Source organism: Canis lupus, chromosome 12, assembly GCF_048164855.1.
Source record: "Canis lupus baileyi chromosome 12, mCanLup2.hap1, whole genome shotgun sequence".
NCBI classification, from domain to species: Eukaryota; Metazoa; Chordata; class Mammalia; order Carnivora; family Canidae; genus Canis; species Canis lupus.
In genome coordinates this window covers 34,495,163-34,520,255 of record NC_132849.1, presented here as the reverse complement: position 1 = coordinate 34,520,255, position 25,093 = coordinate 34,495,163, and the positions used below count along the sequence as shown (strand labels likewise).

The 25,093-nt window shown below is 35.5% G+C and overlaps 1 protein-coding gene across 5 annotated transcripts in view; it reads right to left on the bottom strand.

The window, feature by feature from the left end:
* ATL2 (atlastin GTPase 2) overlaps positions 1-25,093 on the bottom strand; it is a 56,159-nt gene that overhangs the window by 10,616 nt on the left and 20,450 nt on the right. For 3 of the 5 annotated variants that reach the window (XM_072770489.1, XM_072770488.1, XM_072770490.1), the window contains 6 exons: positions 22,860-23,104; positions 6,799-6,933; positions 6,392-6,496; positions 2,681-2,731; positions 2,321-2,377; positions 749-841 (listed from right to left, as the gene is read on the bottom strand). In XM_072770489.1, the coding sequence (XP_072626590.1) occupies positions 749-841; positions 2,321-2,377; positions 2,681-2,731; positions 6,392-6,496; positions 6,799-6,933; positions 22,860-23,104 (686 nt within the window). Of the gene's footprint in view, positions 1-748; positions 842-2,320; positions 2,378-2,680; positions 2,732-6,391; positions 6,497-6,798; positions 6,934-9,170; positions 9,318-22,859; positions 23,105-25,093 lie in introns of those variants that run through there. The other 2 variants (XM_072770492.1, XM_072770491.1) reach the window with 2 other exon arrangements.

Genomic DNA, 25,093 nt, shown 5'->3' with positions numbered 1-25,093 from the left:
GTAGTTGAGAAACTAAATACATCATCCTACAGGCAATAAAACTTTATTACCCAAAAGTGAGGACCCTACCACTTACAAATTAAGAGATTTTCATGTAACTTTTGTGTATGTGAGTAGATGGATACATCTGACCTGATAATTTCCCCCAAGTACTTCGATAGGAGGGTACACCTCAGGAACAAAGGATCATGTTGTGAGGTTATTTTCTAGGAATGCTTTAATGTAGCATGTTGCATGGATCAGGAGTCTGGACATTAGGGTCCTAGTTCCAGTTATCAACAATTAGTTAAGAGACCAAAGGCAAGTCACTTTTCTGGGTTCAGTTACATTATATATTTAAAAAAGGAAGCTGAATTAGATTTGGTTAAGATCCTTCTTCTAGCTCTATATGCTGTCACTCTAAGAGACAGTATTCTTTGGACAGAACACATCATCTGTGTTCAATGTATGTATATCATATTACCTATACCTAGTCTGTTCCAATTGTTTGGAAAGCTCAGCTATGCCAAAAAGAGACACATGCAAGTAGATCAAAAAAGTTAGTCTCCTTCAAAATTTTATCCTTTGAATATTGTACAGGAGTACAACCAATCTACTTTTCATCAATTCTATATAGGCTAATTTGGGATATGCAATTTATAGTGGCAACACTTAAGAGACAGGAAGTCTAAGCAACAGTCCAGACAGCAGACTCCTTCATCTGGCTTCATGCTTATTATGCTCTCCTCACTAGGAAATGGGGGCTTACCTGCAATCTCTTTTCAAGGAATTGTTTTCCACCTTCCAAACCATATGAATGTTCATAAGGATAACTCCAGTCTCGAATCAAAAACATTAGTGTCTACAGACAGAAAAAAGTAGAAATCATTTCTTACAAAATTTTACAAAAAAAAAAAAAAAAATCACTAAACAATTTAACAACCACTCCCCTAAACAATCCCTATGAAAAGTTATAGTAACCAAATGGTTAATACTGCTCATAGTTCTAGCAAGGTCCTACCTAAGCCTACAACACACACTCCTAGCCCCTATACCAAGCAATTGCTTCCATTTGAGAACTTCATGGTATTTGAAGAGTCACCAGAGGCAATAATACGGGATCTTAAAAAAATCAACAAAAGGCATTATTAGGGCATACAGATCATAATTTTAAGTCAAGGTTGTATAACTAACAGCAATTAATCTAATTCTAGACCAACTGATTCTTTTCACTGAATTTCTTATTCATATATGCTTTGGTTTCTCAATCGCAGCCTTACTGATAATTTGAACCAGACAATTCTGCATGTGGCTGGTTGGTGAGAAGTATTTCTGGCCTCTATGCACTAGGCCAGCAGCATTCACCTCCCTCCAAAACTGTAACAACCAAAAATGTCTCCAGACATTGGCAAATGTCCCCTGGGTGACAGAATTATCCCAATTAGGAAAAACTGATTTGGGCCAAATACAGTATATTTCATCCCTAGACAGAAAATAAAGCCATAGCCTGCCCCGATATTTCATAAAAGTGATCACCTGAGTCACATAAGACTGAGGCAGAATCAATATAAACCCACCAACACTAAAGATCATCAGCTGTCACACAGTAAGTACTTCACATACTGATGAGCAAACAGGGTGGAGTCATTCTCACCTATTATAACACATCTGACTAAACAGTACTAATGTCAACTTACAAATTACACTTACTTGAAAAAAGAAACCACCTGAAATTAGCTTTGCTTTTATTAATTTAAATCTCTGTCACAACAGGACTCTACAGAAGCAAACAGAGCATATACTTCTCAAATAACTCCACCTAGGTTTATTTCTGACTTAATATTCTGTACCTGGCATTTAACAGGAGTAAAAAATATGGGGATTGAGGGAATGGAAGGAAGGGAGAGATATAATAAATTGTGAAATTTTCTATATGAAACCAAAATTAAGAATAACTACAAAAAACCTACAATATTTTGTAATAGTTTTCCATGTATAAAGAAACTTACATGACTGTCTCAAGTTTAGGAATTAAATTACATCTAATTAAGAGAAACATTAACCTCTTAATCTAAGCATAGCATTAACAATCTAACTATATTCATTTGTTCTATTTCCTACTCTTGTTAGCCCACTACAGGTGGTAATTACATTAGTTTCAACTACACTGAATCTGTTACTAAAAATGAGTTTGAAAAAAAATAAAATAAAATAAAAATAAAAATAAATAAAAATAAAAATGAGTTTGTTATAATATCCTCTTATCTTCAGACTTAAAAGATAAAGTGGCTTGACAGCTTTTTATATGTAAGTTTTTAAAAATGATAAAATACTTATTTACCTGAAATGGTTTCTGGTAGATTTCTTCCATTGCAAGTCTGCCGTACTCTGTAAATAACTATTAAAGCAAGTTATTTAAAATAATGCCCCCAAATAGATTGAAAGAAGACATTTATCTATAAAGCCGTTCTATGTAAGACCATATAGATGTCAGAGCCTTTAAAATCATTTGAAAGTCAAGCATTTAATTTTCTAACAGACTAGTTATACATTAAAATTTCTTCTAGCTAAGAAGTTATATTTCAGTTTAAAACCATGTAATACTGAATCTTCTTACACTATAATAGGTTTCTAGATGGAAAGTCACAAGTAAGAATTATATTTTCAATTCTTTGGCACACATTCTTTGAGAAATACATACTTGCAAGTGTTGAAGATCATCTTCTTGAATATTCTGAGACAAATTATATACCTGTTAAAACAAAATTGTAGTTTTTATCCATTTTTTTTAATACCTAGCTGTGTACAACTTTACTTGTTGAAATTAAGGGTATTTTATACATCAGCACAAAAGAATCACCTAGCCATTAGCTTAACCAGTGGCACATGAAAAGAATTTTCTTTTTTCCTAACAGGATAAAACATTAAGGGGGGAAGTAGTGGCGGTAAATTACGCAAAAATCATGAAAACATACATAAGGGGTCTAGAAAGTGGCAGATATTTTTTTAAAGGTATATTATGTAATAAGGATTTTTTTTCCTCCTTCCCAAAGTTTCTTTAATGTTGTGACATGATCATTTTTTTTTAACAGTGAAGACTGTTTCCACAATTATTTTCCTAAGTCAATGGACATAATTCTGCAAAAATATACTCCTCCCTAGTATAATCTTAAGAGTGTGTGTTTGGGTGGGTGGATGGATAGATAAACAGATGTGTTTGGACAGATGGATGGATAGACAGATATAGTTTATAGTTATTTAGTGTGTGCCTTGACTATCATCAACTTTACATGGCTTTTTTTTACTTCAAGTAAATCATTGGTCTAAATAACTTAAAATGAACATTTTACCAGCCTATGATAGCTGAAAAATATAACAGTAGGTGGCACTCTTGCCCTTTCTAGAATCTTTTATGAGGCTTTACAGGGCACAGAGCCCAGAGCTGAAGATTTGCGTGCTGTCAAGGAAGGAAAACTGGAGAAAAGACTGGAATTGCAAAAGAGGTCCAATCCTTCCAAGTCAGGCTAAAAAGTGACAGTCTGCCGAGGGAGAAAAGTGAGTATCCACAGATGTCACCCCTGCAGAAAAATAACTCAGGTCTAAGAAAATAGGGTTACTCCAAAAATAGAACAATTTGTTCTAATGGCAAATAAGTGATAATCTAGCTGAATCACTTGGATGTCAAAAATATAAATAGCCAAAACAGGCCAGCAAACCTAAAATGACATTCTCAACAGACTAACTCCAAACATGGAACTTAAAAAGTAGTTAATGACTGAGGTGATTATACTAGAGCTAAATGTAAAATCTGAAAGCATGACCAACCTATTCCTACCCATAGGGATCTTAGGTTTTAGAAAACAGGTCAAGATATTTTCATTGTCTGGGCCAGGTTGCAAATCACAAAGAGAGACTTGTTTATCTTAGATCATTAGTACTTAGTATATTGTATTTTACTTAATAGATGCTTAACAATCACTTGTTGAAAGAATAAATGACAAATGGATTTGTCATTGATCGACCAACCAGATAATTTATGAAAGAAAAATGTAACCTCAAAGATGAAGAAAAAAATGAAAATAATTTTCACCTTCATTGTTCATAGTTTGCAAAGTATCTTCTTCTATATTATCTCATTTAGATCTTATTTCTGCCTCCACACAACAATCACATGCAAGATGGGTAAAATCCTCATTTTACAGATAAGAAAGTGGTGGAATGGCTTTAAGTGATTGTCTAAAACCAGGCCACCTACTATCGTGAAGTTAAATAAATTGACAAAAGAACACCAAGGTACAAATTTCAGGACAGAGAATTCCTTCATTATAACTTAAGGCAAGCTACAGAGCCAGCTAATCTGAAGTGCACAAAGACTGGCTTCTGCTTGCCTCAAGGGAATGGCAGTAGTGCCACCCTGCAAGATCAGAGAAAAAAAAGGTAGAACAAAATGGAGAAAAGATATTGTAAGGGTTCCCAAAAGCATTATTTAATTGGCAGTACCAGAGCTCACCGGCCCTAAAAAAAAACAGAAGCCACTCTGAAAAGCATTCCTGTTTTATCTCATAATAATATCCAAAATTTCTTTTCATTCTGACAGCTAGGTATTTCAAAATGAGGAAGGAAGGAAATGGGAACTTATAAGAGACTGGACATATGTTCCAGATATTACCAGAAACCATTAGCAAAATTCCAAGATGCTATGACAGTACCACCTATGATCTACCATCAATAAGAAACATCATCTGAGGAGCATATACTTCTACTGTTTGCACATATACTTCTGCGTACATCACCACCAGCTAGGGCTAACCACCATACTCAATAATTCACTCTTCAGCCAGAGGAGCATCAACCACAGATGATCTCAGGGGAAAAAAAGTAAAGAGATACAAAATGACATGTGGTAGTTTAAATCAGTCCATCAGCCTAAATTATACAGAAAAGAGATGGACTAGCTTGAAGAGACCAGAACTTGATATAATAAAAAACACAATTCAAGTACAGAGTAAGTGAAAAACAGAAGGGATTTTACTAAATCAAATGGTTCCTATAAGTCCTTAGAGTATTATAGGACCATCACATAACATTTTGTAAGTTTAATATGAATTAATTCTTCTGCCTCTACTACCACCAAATAATCAAGTACTAGTTGTCATACATATCAAGTAGAAAACTAAGTTTAATTACTTGGGATCTTTTCTTTATTGGTTTAGCCAAAACATAAAAGACATACTCTATAATATAGCTGGGAACCATATGACTGAATTCAATTAAAGATAACATGCGGGGCAACCCCGGTGGCCCAGCGGTTTAGCGCCGCCTTTGGCCCGGGGTGTGATCCTGAAGACCCAGGATCAAGTCCCACATCAGGCTCCCTGCATGAAGCCTGCTTCTCCCTCTGCCTGTGTCTCTGCCTCTCTCTTTCTCTGTGTCTGTTGTGAATAAATAAATAAAATCTTAAAAAAAAAAGAAAAGAAAAGAAAAAAGATAACATGCGGTATCTTTAAAAAGAAAGAAGAAAGGAAAAAAGAAAAGAAAGAAAACGAAAATAGAATAGAAAAGAAAAGAAAGAAAAGAAAAGAAAAGAAAAGAAAAGAAAAGAAAAGAAAAGAAAAGAAAAGAAAAGAAAAGAAAAGAAAGAGAGAAAAATCAAGCAAGCATAGGGGTGCCTGAGTAGCTCAGTGGATTAAGCCTCCAACTCTTGGTTTTGGCTCTGGTCATGATCTCAGGGTTGTTGAGATCAAGCCCCATGTAGGGCTCTGTGCTCAGCGCAGTCTGCTCGAGATTCTGTTTCTACCTCTGTCTCTCTTCGCTCCCACAGGTTTGCGCACACACTCTCACTTTCTCACTTGTCTTTTCTCTCAAATAAATAAATCTTAAAAAAAAGTATAGATGCTATGATGAAAAAACAAAGGGATTGGTTATTGGTTTATTACTTCCTAGCTAACCACTCAAAGTATGAAATTCCACACTGTGAACCAGAAAAGCATGGAAATGTAAATAACTCTAATTTTAATCCTTCTTTCTTCAATCAAAAGACATTTGTTTTTCAATGTGGATCATTTTTTTTCTTTTTCAAATTTTTATTTAAATTCTAGTTAGTTAACATATAATGTAATATTGATTTCAGGAGAATTTAGTGATTCATCACTTACATATAACACCCAGTACTCAACAAAACAAGTGCCCTCCTTAATCCAGATCACCCATTTAGCCCATCCCCCACCCACCTCCTCTCCAGCAACCCTCAGTTGTTCTCTATAGTGGAGTCCTTTACCAGTTCAGGTTTGCTTCCCTCTCTCCCATCCACTTCCCCTATGCTCATCTGTTTTGTTTTCAAAAAGCATTTGAAGAAAGAGCAAAGGTATTAGGATTATCTGAACTGATTATACCATGCCATTTCGTGTCTCACCTGGACAGAGCTAGTCATGGTGCTCAGAGCGAACACCGTTGCGCAGTCTTTGATAGTTGACTGGCTATCAAAGGCACCCTGGGTATCCATTAGCAGCACAGCCACCTAGGAATTTAAAAGTTTAAAATACTAAGTAAAATATTCACCAACAGTGACCAATTTTTTTTTTTTTTTTTTTACCAACAGTGACTATTAAAACCAAATTTAAAATGATAAATGTCAAAATCAGTAATAAAGTCAAGGAAAGTACTCTAAGTATCTCACACGTTTTGACATGATAATCCATATATGTTATGTTAAAGTTAACATCGCATTAACAGTTCTGTGTTTTGATCTTTAATACCAGGAAAGAGATCAAAAAAAGAATATGGGAGGAAAAAAAACAGAAAGAAAGTATAAACATTTACTTTTGTTCCATTAGGTCTGTCGATCACAAATACTTCATTCCAGACTTGTATGCCTGTTGTTTCTCTTTCACAACCACCTCGCCACGTAAAGCCAGTCAATGGTTCATTGTTTCCACCAATCCAACTTTGGGAATCCTGTTAAAGTCAAGCATAAATGTAAAATAAAACACAAAAAGTTAAGAACTAATTAATGAGAAGTGTAAGAAATCACCCATTCTTTATTTTACAAATGAGGCAGGTAAGCCCAGCAAGATAAAATACACTTTAACATTACACAAGTAGTTACAAAAGCAATTCCAAGTCCTATCTGAGGTGCTTTGGTCTTAGAGACAGTCTCCTACAAACTAAACATCTCAAATCTCACATTTTCATTCCCTAGGCTTCTAGATAAGTGAGATCATACCCACTTTCTCCCCATTTTGAAGATTTCCTATGTTTAAAAATCACAAAAAATAGATACTAGCTATTGTGACATCTTGTACAAATAAGCAAAACTAAGTTCCAGAAAGAATGGCTGTCAAAAAAGCACTCCTCTCTTAAAATAGCTTATACTAAAATGTTTTCACGCTGCCTTAATTTTCTCTTTAAAAAATACCAACTTTAAAAATAACCAAAACACTTATTTAGAATCAGATTCAAACAGTCCAATTGTTTTTTTGGTTTAAAAGAGAAAAAAAAAAGCCTTTTTTAAAACCAAAAGGGACATCTGAACCCAGACAGGATATTTTACTAGGCAGTGCTAACTCACAGTAAAAATGACTGTTTGGTGTGATAACGGTACTGTGGGTAATACTAACAATAACAGAGTTCTTATCTGTTAAATACTCAAGTACTTATGGTAAAAAAATATGCCCGGCATTTGCTTTAAAATATTCCAGCAAAAAAATAAAAGTGCAGGGAGGTATACGGATGAAACAAGACCAACAAAATGTTGATACATACATTGGAGTTCATTATACTATCCTATCTTTGGTTATGTTTAAAATTTTCCAAATAAAATGTTCTACCTAAACCACAGGGCTAGACGGTTATAATTAAATATCGTGAAATAACATAAAAATTAATACATAATAAGATAATTTATCTGGAAAATTAATTCTGGGACACAATAAATGAATAAGTTTGACAGATATCAAGATCCCTATACTTTAGCCCACATACCCTTTACTCAAAAGTAACCCACAGGAAAAATTCATTTGTTTCAGAAATACTTTTAACAAGCTTAGATACATAGTCCAAAACAGATAGCAAAGGTCACATTAAGAGTAAAGATGTTTAAAGTAGGCTCAATGAGGAATGAAACAATTTATGAAAAACAGATTTAAGGTGGGGAAAAAAAAAAGTGTTGTCTAGACCATCATCTAATGTAAAAATCAGCCTTAAACTTCAAGCCATCCTATAGTTATTATTATCCCACAAAACTCCCATCCCCAATAGGTTACCAATCTTATCAATCACAAAATTCTCTTGCAGTCTTCTTCACTTTTCAGTGTCTTCAACTTAAGGCCCCTTCATCCCTGTTGGTGACAAAGCTACCTCATGGCATAACTCTATTTACATTATATACTAAGGACTTGCACTTCAGGAGGGGCCCTTCCAAGGATTAGAGAGATTATGATATCCCCTAAACAAGCCCAATGGTGGTCTTGCCCCTTGGACTATATTTTGGATGCTCCACATAGGTCTTCTTATACCTCCATGCTATATTCTCCAACCCATCCTTCCATAGTCACTTAATTTTCTCAACAAGAAATGGAATCATGCTACTGTCCTAAAATGTTATCTGCAGAGGTGCCTGGGTGGTTCAGTTGGTTAAGCATGACTCTTGGTTTCAGCTCAGGTCATGATCTCATGGGTGGTAAGATGGAGCTCCAAGTTGGGCTCTGCTTGAGATTCTCTCCCTCTGTCCCATGCCCAAATAAGTAAATAAATAAAATCTTTTTTAAAAAAGTCATCTGCAGTTCCCCATTTATCTATAGAACTCTGGAGTTCTGTTGTATACAACCCACTTTTAATTTTTTTAATTTACTTTTCCTATCTCTGCTCCCAATAGTCCCTACGATCCCCCTAACACACACACACACACACACACACACACACACACACACACACACTTTTTCTGCCATACCAAAAAGATCACTATTCTAAATATGTATGTTGTTTAGCAGATCTATACCTTTGTTCCACCTGTTCTCTGCGTGGACTGAGCCAGCAATCAAGAAACTCTAACTTTTATGAATTCCTAAGAATACTGCTGACACTACAGGTGGTTATCTTTACATGGCTTTGGACTGCACTTCTTGCGTGAGTCTTCAGAGCACACGGTATAAATTCCACCTGTTTACCAAATTGTTCCTACCAAAGTGTCTTACCCCATTTTAGGCTCTCACATGTGGCTTCTCATTCCCCTAACAATGCCAAAGTGGTACTTGATAAATTATTTTTAAAAGGTCCAACCTATAGGAACAACTTAAAAGAATCCACCCTGTTAATCAATTTTTATTCTATATTTTACTTGTCTTATGTATCTATGAGAATGTATGAGACTGTAAGTTCCATGATGTCACCTGAATGTATGTTCCATGAAGAAGGAAGTTTTGTCTTTTTTTTTTTTTTTTTTTTGTCTCAAAACATAGATCAGTATTCCCAGGACATAGAAAAAACACAGATCAGTATTCCCAGGACATAGAATAACGCCTGACCTGCAGTAGGCACTCAAAATATTTGTTCAATAAATGAACACAAAAAATTTTACTAAGCTTCAATGTGTTTCCTTTTGAGCATGGGTAAGATATATGGAAGAAATACGATCCCTTTTATTATTCCTAAAATCAATTACACAGACAAGAAAGTAAAAACAAATTTTAAAAAGCAGACATGACTGAAATCACAGGCCAACATATTTGCTAATCTTACCTTCTCCAAAACTTAAAAAGAATTGATGTCTCAAAAAAAAAAAAAAGTCTCATAAAAAAAATCTACTATGTATCATGGTTTCCTAGTTCACCCTGTTACGGAAATGTTTAAAAACCACTAAATTTACTAGTCAACAAAAGTATGAAAGAGGAGCACCTGGGTAGCTCAGTTGGTTGGACGTCAGACTCTTGGTCTTGGTCATGATGTCATGGGTGGTGAGATGGAGCCCAGAGTCAGGATCCACAATCAGCAGGGAACCTGCTTGAGATTCTCTCCTTTTGCCCTCCCCCCACTCATACACTCATATTCTCTCTCTAAATCTTTTTTTAAAGAGAGAGAAGAAAGGTAAAACTTGAAGAAGTCTATCACTATATCATACTGAATACTGATAAGCTCCATGAAACATATTCATACATTCACTCAGCAAGTATTCACTGAACCCCTACCACGTATCAGCTACCGTTCTAGGTTCTAGGGCTACAACAGTACACAAGAACAAACTTTCCTGCCCTTCAGAAGCATTCTAGGGAATTCTAAAAGCAGTCTCACTGTAAAAAGATATTTGTCATAAGTTACTAAAAATAAATCTAAGAACTGAAATACAGTAAACTGGTGCCATTTACTACTGGGGAGATGAAAAAAAGCCTTAAAACTCAGAATTCCAAAAATAATCTTAGTCCTTCAGTAAAAAAAAGAGATCTTTTAGAATGAATCTCAATGGTAAAAAGTAATCTAAAAACACCTGAACTTTAAATATAATCAAATTCTATAGAGAATAAACATAAGCCTTGCCAAAAAGACTTACCAATGTAATATAATTATCAATAATAAAGAAACCCTACCTACTCTAAATAATAAGAAACAAATTCTTTTTTTTTTTTTAAGATTTTTATTTACTTATTCATGAGAGAGAGAGAGAGGCAGAGACATAGGCAGGAGAAGCAGGCTCCATGCAGGGAGCCCGACATAGAACTCGATCCCAGGTCTCCAGAATCATGCCCTGGGCCGAAGGCAGCACTAAACCACTGAGCCACCTGGGCTGCCCAATAAGAAATAAATTCTTATTTCACCATAGGCAAGATAACACTCCCTAGCAATGAAGTGAAACAAGCTAGGTAAACTTTAAACAGAGTTGGTGGTCCAGCCAGGTCAATGTCAGAACACACACAACTTCCTGTTTGAAGGCCTACACCCTTCAATGGGCAGATTGGAAAAATAAAGACCATAGTAACTTATCATAGCTAGGAGGAAAAACTGACAAAAGAGATGAAATTAAAGTTTCAAGTAACACTACAATAAAAGAGGAGACCCTTCCTAGTTGAGAGACATTCCCCCACAAAAGCACCACAGATGAAAATTTTAATCTTGTAAATCTACCTAATTAAGGAGATAGGTTATTAACAATCAACATCCAAATTGTGGATAGAGTAATATACATATTCTGACCACAAAGCATCAGTTAGTCTTTTTATTTAAATACATAAGAATCCTCTGCAAATCCTAGAACAAATTAAGAAACATTAGAGTCTTAAAACAGTTTTAAACTATCTAACATCTTACCTAACCCCATGCCCAACTCCTCTCTTTGGGGGCTAGACAGATAACATTATGACTTATCCAAGTCACAAGCGCAGACAAAGGACAACTCTATCAACTTAGGTGCACACTAACGAAGAATTAAAAAAAAAAAAAAAAACTGGTTAAAAGATGTCCTTGACTTTGATGACATTATACTAAATGAAATAAGCCAGCCACAAAATAACAAATATTGTATGATTCTATTTATATGAAGTACCTAGAATAAATTCATGGAGACAGAGGAGAATGGTAGTTACCAGGCACTGAGGGGGAGGGGAAAAATGGGAGTGTCATGGGTACAGAGTTTCAGTTTGTGAAGGTGAAAAAGTTCTGCAGACATTAAAAGGAAAGCTACAGACCCATAAAGCACAGGAACACAGATGCAAAAACATTCAACAGAATGTTAGCAAATTAAATCCAACAATGTATATTAAAAAAAATTATACACCACAGCTAAATGAGACTTATTCCAGGAATGCAAGAACTGACTCAATACTCAAAAAATTAATAACATATCAACAAGCTAAGAAAAATCACATGACCATATCGATAGATACATAGAAAAAGCACTTGACAAAATCCAACAACTATTCACGATTAAAAAACAAAAAACCTCCCAACAGACTAGTAACAGAGAGGAACTTCTGAACTTGATTTAAAAAAAATGCAAAGGAAAAAAAAAAAAAAAAATGCAAAGGGATCCCTGGGTGGCGCAGCGGTTTGGCGCCTGCCTTTGGCCCAGGGCGCGATCCTGGAGACCCGGGATCGAATCCCACATCGGGCTCCCGGTGCATGGAGCCTGCTTCTCCCTCTGCCTGTGTCTCTGTCTCTCTCTCTCTCTCTGTGACTATCATAAATAAATAAAAAATATATATTTAAAAAAAAATGCAAAAATTCCTACAGCTAAAAATCATAGATAATGGTGAGAACTTCAACACTTCCTCCCCCAAAGATTAAGAAAACAAATAAGAATACCAACCTTACCACTTGTACTCAACATTGTACTGGAGATTCTAGACAGGATAGTTAGCCAAAAAGAGGTTAAGAGGTACTTAGATTGGAAAGGATGAAGTAAAACTATCTCTGTTTACAGATGACATGACCTGGTATGTAGAAAACTCTAAAGAACACACTAGAGAACTATTGAAACTAATGAAGGAACTGAACAAGGTCACAGGATACAAGATCGATATACAAAAATTGATTATATTTGATGGAAGCTTGCAATGAACGATCTGAAAATAAAATTAAGAAAACAATTTCAGGGGTGCCTGGATGGCTCATCTGGTTAAGCATCTGCCTTCAGCTCAGGTCATGATCATGCCCTCACTGGGCTCTCTCTGCTTGGTGGTGAGTCTGCTTCTGCTTCTCCCTCTCCCTCTCCAATCTCTCTTGCTTTCCTTCTCGCTCTCAAAAAACAAAAACAAAAAGAACCACAATTCCATACTTAATAGCATTTAAAAAGTAATACATTTATCAAAAGTAGAACATACTCTGCAAATAATTAAGCATTTTTGAAAAAAAATTAAAGATCTAAATAAACAGAAAAACATCTTTAAAACAAACAAATAAATGGAAAAAAATCTCATGTTCATGAAGTGGGACACTTAATATTAATATGGCAATACTCAAGTTGATCTTTCACAGTCAACCTAATCACCAACAGAATTCCAGCTAACTTCCCATAAAACTGACAGGCTAGGGATCCCTGGGTGGCGTAGAGGTTTAGCGCCTGCCTTTGGCCCAGGGCGCGATCCTGGAGACTCGGGATCGAATCCCACGTCGGGCTCCTGGTGCATGGAGACTGCTTCTCCCTCTGCCTATGTCTCTGCCTCTCTCTCTCTGTGTGACTATCAAAAAAAAAAAAAAAAAACCGACAGGCTAGGTCTAAAATTCATATGCATGGACTTGCAAGGAACCTAGAATAGACAATCTTTTTTTTTTTTTTTGAGATTTATTTATTTATGATAGACAGAGAGACAGGCAGAGACACAGGAGGAGGGAGAAGCAGGCTCCATGCCAGGAGCCCCACGTGGGACTCCATCCCAGGACTCCAGGATCGCGCCCTGGGCCAAAGGCAGGCTCTAAACCACTGAGCCCCCCAGGGATCCCCAGACAATCTTTTTTTACTATTATTTTTTATTTTTTAAGAATTGACAATCTTTAAAAAGAACAAAATAAGAGGACTCTCACCTCCTAATTTGAAAACTTCCCTAAAGAGCAATTGGTAACCAAGAGAGTCTGGTCCTGGCATTAAGAATAGACATATAGACCAATGAAATAAAACTGAGAGTCCAGAAATAAATTCATATGTCTATGACCAACTAATTCTCGACAAAAAAAAGTACCAAGACCATTCAATGGAGAAAGAACAGCCTTTCAACAAATGGTGCTGGAACAAATGGATAGACATATACAAAAGAATTGAAGCTAGACCCTTGCCTAATTCCATTATTATTATTATATACTACTGTTTTATAATTAGTGAATTACATTAACATGTATTCAGATAATTATAACATTATTCATAAGCCAAAAGGTGGAAACAACCCAAATGTCCATTAACTGATAAACTGGATAAAGAAAATGTGGTATATCTATAAATAAAATGATATTGTCTTAAAAATTAATGAAGCACTGATAATGCTACAACATAAATGAACCTTTAAAACGTTATGCTAGGGGTGCCTAAGTAGCTCAGTTGGTTCAGTATCTGCCTTTGGCTCAGGTCATGATCTCAGGGTCCTGGGATCAGGCCCAGTGTCAGGCTCCCTGCTCAGTGGAGAGTCTCCTTCTCCTTCTCCCTCTATCTCTAAACCCCCACTCATTCTCTCTCTTAAATAAATAAAATCTTTAAAAAAAAATAAAATATTATGCTAAATGAAAGAAGCTAGTCACCAAAAAAACCACATATATTATTTATGTGTATGTCCAGAAGAGGCAAATCTATAGAGACAAAAAAAATTGGTAGTTCCTTAAGGCCAGAGGTTTTGGGGGTAGAGAAGGGGAAGTGATAGTTAAAGGATACAGGGCTTCATTTTTCTCATTTTTAGGTGATAAAAATATTCTAAATTTGATTTTTGGTGACAACTATCACCATATTTTGTGACTGTCTATTCTAGGTCCCTTCCAAGTACAACTCTGCGAATATACTAAAAACCATAAAACTGTGCAGTTTAATTGGATGGATTATATGGTGTATGAATTATATCTCAATAAAGCTGTTAAAAGAAAAACCAAAAATCAAATACACTTAGTAGACAAGCTTAACAAAGACTTCCAGTCATACAAAATCCATCCCATACTACTACAGAAGTCTAGGAGGAAAAGGAAAGTCCACTGGAGGTTCTGCTATATATCCATGTACTAGTGTAACATGTCATAAATCCTATGGCTTAAGTTTTTTTTTTTTAAGATGTTTTTATTTTTAAGTAATCTCTACACCCAACATGGGGCTCAAACTTACAACTTCAACATCAAGAGTCGCATACTCTACTGACTAAACCAGCCAGGCACCACTAAACTTGTTTGGGTTTTTTTAAGATTTTATTTGTGAGAGAGCGCGCGCACGCGTTTAAGTGCACGTGAACAAGGGGAGAGGGGCAGAGGGAGAAAGAGAGAATATTCTCAAGCAGATGCCCCAGGCTCAATCCCAGGACCCTGTGACCATAACCCCAGCAGAAATCAAGAGTCAGCTGCTTAACCAACTGAGCCACCCAGGTGCCCCTAAACTTGCTTTTTGATGGACGGATTATGATAACCATTATCCAAAGTATCTAAAGAAAATGCATCCTATTAGTTATTTTAAAAATGTGTAAGATTATGATAACCATTATCCAAAGTATCTATAGAAAATGCATCCTATTAGTGATTTTAAAAATGTGTAAGAAAATGATGTTTCAAACAGAACAAACATTCCTGAACGAAAACTCATTCAGTTAAACAGCAAAATTTTCTGGGAGAATGAGAGAGACAGGGAGTTAATAACTTTAAAAAACTATTCTTCAACAACAGTTAATAATAAAAGGCACTTAATTTATACAAGACTGTTTAACACCCTAAATGTCTTAATGTGTTTGATCAGTTCTTACATTAACAGTCTATTACTTAAAGATATCCTTCAGTAAATGACCTAAATGAAATCAAGTACTTTAGAAATAGTAAATTTTATTTTTTTTAAGATTTTATTTATTTAATCATGAGAGACACAGAGAGAGAGGCAGAGACATAGGCAGAGGGAGAAGAAGGATTTCCACAGGGAGCCAGATATGGGACTCAATTCCAGGACCCCAGGATCACTACCTGAGACAAAGGCAGATGTTCAACCACTGAGCCACCCAGGTGCCCCAGAAATAGTAAATTTTAACTTAAAAGAAACACAGATTTCAGAATGGAAAAAAGCTCTGTTAGAACAATTTATGTTCTCCCAAGTACAAATATATGACGACACAGGTACTGTAATTGTGATGATACTACAAAACAGGCAGTATATACAAGTGGGGCTTATAGCTGGAGAGATGTTTTCAAAGCCTACAAACAACAACATTTTTCAGGGAATAGACACTCAGGAATGCAACTGAGAAAGCCTCTCTTAAGATACTGCTATAAGGACTTTGAACAATATATTGTAGACTACTCCATCTCATCTGCTTTTGATTCCTCTAGCTTTGGCAACATTTGGTGAAGTTTTTCTAACTGAAATTACTCACACTAATTTTAAACCTGCATATGAGAGAACAGAAGGTTAGTTTCAGCCCAGAAATCAAAATCTAAGAGGAAAAAAAAAAGCCAGTGTGCTGATGAAAAAAGGGTAATCCACAGTTCACATAACTCAACCCTTTAGCTTATATTCAGGGATAAAAATAAGCCTAACAATTTTTATTTTCTTTATTAAAATTCTGATCAAATTTTGCTGGCTTAAAAAAATTTTTTGCTGGCTTCCTGCATAGGCAAAAATAGAACAATGTAAAATTTAAATTTTCAGCAGCTTATCACATAAGTTATATAGAGTATTCCTTTCACCTGTCGTAAGTGAAATACACAAGTTAATTCAGTTCAATAGATGAATAAGCTAAATTTCTACATTAAATGTAGCAACAGTTTTATAAACATGAACCTGTAAAGAGTAGGATGATGACTTAAAACTTACAAAATGCATACCTATCAGAACGCTAAAATTAAAAAGACAATAGTGTTCATAAGATGCATAACGAACGTAAATCTCTTACATTGCTCGTGGAAGTACAAATTGGTAAAGCCACTTTGGAAAAAATTTTGGCAGTCCATCTAGTTAAATGGGCATTATGGACCTAGCATTTCTACTCTTGGGAATATAACCGACAGAAGTAAGTACTTATGTCACCAAGACTTATATAAGAATTTCATGGTAGCTTTATTCATAACAGACAAATATTACAAATAACTCATATGTCAAAAGGAGTAAATAAATTGTGATTTATCTTCATCCAATGAAATACCACTCAGCAATAACAATTACTAATGCATGTGATAACACAGATAAATCTCTTAGATTCAATGTTGAGTGAACGAAATGAGACACAAGACTGAATACTTTATGATTACATTTATGTAAAGTTCAATCAAGAGTAGACAAAACTAATCTGTGGTGATGTAAGTCAGGATTGTGGCGGACTCTTGGTGTTGAAGACAGTAATACCTGGCAGGGAGCACGATGAGAGAGCCTTCTAGAGTGCTAGTAATGTTCTCTTTCTTGATTTGAGTGGCAGTGGTTACAAAAGTATAGGTACACAAAAATTCACTGGCTATACTAATAAGGTTTATGCACTTTATTTTAAGTTATACCACAAAAAAAAATAATGACCCTTGGAAGAACCTTTTAAAAATATTATTCATACTCTAAATATATTTCTTTCTTAGAAAAGAACATGAAACAAGCCTTCCTTCATGCATCCACACATTTCCCACAAGTCTCACATCTCAGACATTGTTATTAGCCTTAGGGAAAAAAAAGGGTGAAATCAAGTTCAACATCCCATATGGCCAATTCGGAGTTATTTGTACTTTTGGCAAATTATATGTAGCAGCACATATGATCCTTAAAGATAGTTCTTACTCCTGATCTCTGGAAGCCATTCAGGGAGCAACTCTAGTAAAATATAAAAACTATATATAGTTTCCCTTAAAATGCCTTTAGTAATTATGTTATAAATGTAGTCAAAACTCTTTACTCACCTAAGCATAGATACCAGTGGGCAGCAAACAAGTTAACAGGCATGCACTCCTGTCAGTCTATCTCAACTACTGAAATAGACACTGAAAGTGACCATTTTCAAAAGAACAGTTCAGTGAAAGTATGGAAAAGGACCAAACATCATTTTACATAGTGGTTTTAAGAATAAAGACTTTGGAATCAAACTGTCTGGTCTGGCTGGTCTCAGCCTTGCCATGTCTTTTAAATTTAGCCTCATTTCCTTACCTATCAAGTTGAAATACTAATATTACTGTATTGGGGTAATGTGAATACTGAGTGAGATAATACCTATTAAATGCCCAGTAATCAGAATACCTAGAATTCGACAAAGATTCAGAAACTGTTATTTTAAGAGATAATCTGTACTTCCTCATGGAAGAATACATCATCTATGAGATGCTCTTGCCAAAAAGTCGAACAAGTCCTGAGTCTGATCAAGTCCATAGATTTAACTCACAATTTATAGTACATTCACAGGACAAAGGAACATGTAAAACTACACCATTCAGATAAAAAACAACAACAACAACAACAACAGCAGCAAATCCAGACTGGAGAAACTGTAAGACCAGCAACTAATTTATTTAAAAAATAAACTGCCAAGAAAGAGACGGAGGGAAGCCTAAAAAGAATTAAAAGCACTTTAAAGGCCACCAATCACAATGTGGATCTCATTTGGTTCAATCTTGACTTGAACTGTAAAAAAATTTTTAAATTAAAACATATGAGTCAACTGCAAAGTTTATCCCTTTTATTACCTAACTTACGAATTACTCGTTTTTATGCATGATATTATTGTAATGCCCACAAAACCCCTTATCTTTAAAGAGATATATACTATAATATTGACAAATTCTATACCTGGACATACTTCAAAACAACATATAAAGTATGGAATGAGTTGGAGTATAGATGAAATGAGATTGAGTTGATAACTATAAATACATGAGCACTCATTATGCTATCATCTACTTTCATAGGTGTTAAAAACTCACAGTAAAATTTTTTTAAAAAACAGAAAATGATATAAAAGTACAAGCAACTCTGTACAGAATTAAGACTAGCTACAAGAGTTCAGTAGCAGCTCTCACCCATATATCCCAAGTATTAAGTTTTACATTCATAATTTAATTCTAAATTAAGTTTTGACCTTCCTAAACCAATTCCTGAAATTCAAATTACTTTTACATGATAATTTTTGATCAGCATTCTTCTAATACTTCCTATTATCACAGGTGTAATCTACTTGGGAAGCAGGGGATTCACAAAAATCAACTTACTAAAACTGGTAAGATCAAAACAAATATCCACTGACAGCTAAATGAATAAATAAAATGTGGTATAATCATATAGCAGATAACAAAGTAACAAAAATAATGAATGCTCACTACATGCAAAAACACGGACACATTTCATAGATATCTCAAAGAAATAAGCCAAACACAAGCTTTTATAGTATGATTTCATTTACATGCAGTTCAAAACTAGGCAAAACTGTCTGTGGTACAAGAATCCAGGATAGCAGTTATCTTTTGGAGTAGATATTAACTAGGGGGTAGATATTAACTGGAAGGGATATAATAAGGTGGGGGGTGAGGTTCTGTATCTTTATCTGGGTAGTGGTAATATGGGTGTGTACATGTGTAAAATTTCAGAAAGCTATACAGTTAAAGATTTGGATACTTTTCTGTATATAAATTATACTCCAGGAAAAAAAGAAAAGAAAAAACACATTTATCTAAACTACACCCCCCAACAACCAAATCAGCATTAGAAAGGGAAAGGCAGGGATCCCTGGGTGGCGCAGCGGTTTAGCACCTGCCTTTGGCCCAGGGCGCGATCCTGGAGACCCGGGATCGAATCCCACGTCAGGCTCCCGGTGCATGGAGCCTGCTTCTCCCTCTGCCTGTGTCTCTGCCTCTCTCTCTCTCTGTGTGTGTGTGTGTGTGACTATCATAAATAAATTTAAAAAAAAAAAAAAAAGGGAAAGGCATAGAATACTTGAATATACATACATAATTCGCAAGGAAAAGTCATCCTCTCTCCCACCACTACCACCTATTCTGTTTCTCATTACAGATTTTCATCTCCTCTTATATAACTCCCTACTTGTACAAATAATGATTTTTTTAAAATACTGACATAATAGACCTAATAGTTCTCACATAAATTTTTATAATTATTTACAGCTTTTTGAGAATTCAGTTTTTGAGAAAACTCAAACTCTTTTACAAAAAATATTCTACTTACAAATTACTAGGTTCACCAACAATATTTGAATTTCTGTAGTATTCCTCATATGTGGCATTCATAGTGAATGTCGTAAGTGATATCCTTTTAAGTTCAAAATGTGCTACTACTTTATGAATTCAAGAATCAACAATTTTAGTGACCCTCTCATATCTTATATTTCATGGTAAAAGTTGAACTGTAGTTATTGATCAATTCCAATACACAACAGAATCTTATTCTAGAAAAATGTCTAGTTCATCTCTTGTTTACAAAAGAAGACTAACTTCTTTCCTCCTATACTTTTAAAACAATCTTTTCAAAACACAGTGGTAGCTCAAACAAAAACCCTGTGTAAAAAGCTATTTACTTCACAAGAATATAAGACCTAAAAATCAGAATTTCCCCTATTATTTGGAAATGTTTGATAAAAACCTCAGAATATTCTTAGTTTTAAGAATTTGAATACCGAAGTTTTCATTTTTATCCAACGGAAACAAGCCTACATTCAATCTTGTATTACTTTACTAATTACTCAAAATGAAGTCATCTATTTCTAAATCGTAAAGTAAAATATTTATATTTCGCTCCTTTAGTGAACTGCATCCTTACATAAATTGACTCACGTCAATAAAAAGACAAAGTCAGTACAAGCCACTGCTCATCTCCTACCTTCTTCAGCTATCATAACACCTTTGCAGGCAAGATATGGTTAATGAAATAAATTCAGAACTATTCCATTGTGACTTTCCTTCTATACTTTCATTCTCCTAGGAAAAGCATAACCCACCACTAAATCAGTGTAAGTAGAGGCATGCTGTCCCAAAATTCAGACTATGTTTAGCATCATTTTTATTTTTTTTTTAGCATCATTTTTAATTAAGAGTAAGATTATTAATATCAGAAATTCTATATGGAAACCTTATCAATCAAAAATTAGTAAAGCTATTTCAGCTTAGAAGCCACTAAGTAGGTATATAACCTCACTCAGGTCCTGATAACCTTCCTATGGCTTCAGTGTCTCCCCCAGGAAAAGGGATATTGTGTTACTTCAGAGACGATAAATACAAGACACATGCTACTCCCCTCCTGAACCACCACTACCAATTGATCAGAGATTGATGTAGAAATGGCACCTGAGGTGAAATTTATCTGTCATTGCTAGGTAAGTGATCTACACTTCCTTCCCCTTTGAACATTCTGTCTGTGACCTACCTGGAATCAAATACATTTGCACTCAACATCTCAAGACACACATACATACAATAGTATAAGCTTACTTAAGGAGTCAGAACCTCAATTATCATCTTTAAATGTACAGTCTTTTTTAAAAAGAATATGCCACTATTTATTCATTTCTCTATTTCAGATGTAAAATTTTGAGAATAATCAATCTAAATGGATGAAATAATGCATTTTTCTCAGTTTGCTACACATGTAACATAGTGCTGTTTAATATGAACTACATTCTTGATATTGAGGCATACCTGACCATGCCTGAGGAGATCTTATGAAAAGAATTTACTACTGAAAAGTTTCCTGGAAAATCAGCTAGGAATGTTTACCTTGTTACTTACCTTAAGGCAGATGCACACCCAGTTACAGATTGATATAGAACTTGTAAAGGTGAGCACCCTGACATGTGTTTAGACAATTACATAATTCTGTCAAAGCGTTATTTCTAGCATCTTCATGTGGCTTCTGAATGTCAAACGCCCCTGTAATGAGAGTTCTTCCTCCTAAGTGCGGCACTCCAAATTTCCAAGTCCTCCTTCTTTGTCCCTATCAAATTCTCCCTCCCTCAGCCCAATATTCAATGGTTAGAAAAACATTCTGATTCAAGTGAAATTATTTTTTGCTTTTTTTCAGGGGAGAATGCCAAAATCAGGGGAAAGAAGGAAATAACAATTGCTTGGTATTATGAAAAAGTGAAAATCTGTGGAGAAGGGGAGATTCACTGGTCAAAACAAGAAGTGCTTACTACGGGACAATTAATGTGTTAGATGAGGGAGATGTGGTAATCAAGATAAGACCCACTCCTGACAGAGGTTAAACTCACCAGGAAAAATAAGTAAGTAAAACAGTATCAATGAAACAAATGACTTGTACATCAGAGGTGGGAGGAGAATATAACATAGTCTTAAAAATCAGAGGAGTCCTCAGGGCACCTGGCTGGCTCAGTCACAAGCATGTGACTCTTGATCTCAGGGTTGTGAGTTCAAGTCCCATTTTGGGCATAGAGCCTACTTAAAAAAAATAAAAATAAAAAAAATCAGGGAAGGCCTGCTATGCAAAGATTAGCCAAAGATAAAGCAACATTTGAAGAAATAACAAGAAACACTTGAGGAACTGCAAATACGATGGTATGCTTGACACAGAGAAGCAAGATACGAAGCTCAGACATCATCAAAGGCCTTGGAAGCCACTCTAAGGAACTGGACTTTAGCTCAAAATGTAATAGTGACTGAAGCGAACTTATTTGAAGAGCATAGGTATACTTTTACAAAAGTCTCTATCAGCCCACTTCACACATTGTTGGAAAGGTGATTAAAAAGGGGAATGTGTGGGATCCCTGGATGGCTCAAAAGTTTAGTGCCTGCCTTCGGCCCAGGGCGTGGTCCTGGAGTCCTGGGATGGAGTCCCACAGCAGGCTCCATGTAGGGAGCCTGCTTCTTGCTCTGCCTGTGTCTCTGCCTCTCTCTGTTGTGTCTCTGCCTCTCTCTCTCTCTGTGTCTTTCATGAATAAATAAAATCTTTAAAAAGGGGGGGGGGGGAATGTGTGAAGAAATAACAAAAAGGGAGAGATGAACAGTGTATCAGAGACCTTAGCGTATACTCAGACATCTCGGGTTAGAGCTACAATGACTCTGACGTAGATTCTCACTCACATGCATCAACATGTACTACATGCAAAAAGCAATTACGGAGATGAGGAGGAATCAAAAACTCAAACAAACTTAGATTACTGTCTTAGAACTGAGTAGTTTTAGCAAGAACTGGATTTTGGTAAAATTAAAGACACAGTTCTCACTGTTTTTTGTCTATTATTTTTAAACAAGGTTGGGTTTTGGTTTTAATTGGGTTCAATTTAAAAGACACTATTCACCTTGTTATACATATATCTAAGCATGAAGTCCAGTAGAAATGATTTCCCTTTACGAAAAGCTCCTGCCACGGATACCACTACTATGTTAAGATCTCGTATGTGCTCCTGTAGCAATATCTGCTCCAAAGCTTCTTCATCGAGCTCAAAGTTATGGTCATCTTCATGAGCAAGAACAATCTGTACTGGACATGGTTTCTTCATAACCTCATCAGAGTTTACTAGGTCATCATCTTCATAATTCTCACCTAGAATTAAAACAAGAGAAAGAGGTTACTTGAATTCCTGCATGACAAATTTCTAAAGGATCACAACTAAAGCAAAATTTCAAGTAATTTCCCCCTTATTGCAGATCATCTGAAAATACTTATATAAAGTAATATTCAAGTACATACTGGATTTCTCACTCCCTCCTCTATAACAGAACCAAGAATACGCTAAGATTTCCCACTATATATACAATAAGCAGCAATACTGAGTACAGCCTCTACTATTAAGTCTTAACAGCTAAACGTGAACAGTAGCTGTTTCTTGAGCCTGCATTATTCTATAAACAATTCCTGTATGCACACATAAAGTTGATCTGTGCAAAAGGGAGTAGGAGGGGAGTCTATTTTACCGAATAACTCAGATTCCAATTCTCCCTGTGGGCATCACCTGGAAATTACTCTAAGCCACAAAGATTAAAACATGAGTTGTAAACATTGCTCCCTGGGAAACTTAAAACGGCTAAGCTAGGGTCATAAGAAGTTTCTAAAACGGACACTTATGGTAAAGCTAACAAGTCCCTAATTTAGTAAGAGTAACCTAAGAGTACAGCTTCCCTTATTAAAGCAAAGCACAGGATTAATATCTTAGTGGAAAACACAAGAACAGTGAGGTGCCTAACTATAAGATAGTTTCATTTGCCTCTGGGCTCTTTTTCACCAAAGACCACAGCCACCACTTCAAAATTACACATCTCCCCAAAACAGTTATATAAACTCTTCCTTCATTCACCCCGCACACCAAAAGAAGGTAACCTTTGCAGAACTTTACTCAACAATGAGAAGAAAAAAAAAAAAAAAATGAGTAACTATAAAACCCGAAACAGCAGAGACAAGTTTCTAAAGTTTAGGTTTCTGTTCTTTTAAAAAAATAAACAAAAACATCTAATAGCTGGTTTCAGAGTCTATATCCCTTGTCTGGCTCTCCTCCCTATCAATTATCCCATGTAGCAACAACTTACTCCTGAGGACCTTATCCTCTTCCACATCAACAATTTTAAGAGACTCTCCCCCTTGAACCTGTCTACTAAGCTCCTTCCCAATCTATGGAGATGTACAGTATCTGTTCTGTTCAATGCAATGACTGTCCCTTCTCTACCAGCAGACAGCCCAATGAGAAGTGGCACATTATTAGCCAACACTGCTAGAATATCTTATCCAACTAACAACTATTCTTAAAAATGAAGTATCTACATTAATGGATTTTTTTTTCTCCTTACAGAAAGAAAAATCTAGCTTTTGATTTGCAAAAGCTAGGAGAGCCTTTACTTCCACATTACAAGGCACCTTTAACTGTAAGTAGCAAAAGCAGCAATACTATTTCAAAATGCACTGCAAACAATAACAATATAAAGAGCAAGCCATTTCAAAGAAGAATCTTTGAAAGTAAAAGCAATCAATATTTAATTAAAGAGGATATTATCACTTCCAGTTTCATGGTACACATGCAGAGTGGTACCTAACTGGTCTCTTCTTGCTGGTGTCCCTCCTCTAATCTGATCTAAATTCCACAGAGTAGCAACTAAGTAACATACATAAGTGAGTGTGATTAAATTACTCTCCTTAAAAATCACTGTTACAGAGGATTAACAACTGCGATCCTACATAAAATCCTGTACTCACTGCCAAATCTCTCCTGCCTCATTTGGTGCTACTCTCGCCTCTGTAAACTACAAATAGACAAGCTAGCCTTTTTTCAGATCCTTATGCTATTACAGCTCTTTCTAGACTCATATTTCACTCATGATATTCCTTTGTCTGGAATATTTTTTCCATGCCATTGCCCTAATCAATTCAATAAGACTTATTCCTTAAGTCTCAGAATATGTCCCCCCTTCTAGACTATCAATCTTCTGTTTAAAACTCTCAATTAGCTTCCCACCGTAACCAGAAAATATAAAGAAAAAAACAGAACTCGAAGTTCCTTAACCTCCACAGCCCTGTGTTATCTGGTTCCTTCAATCTAGTCCC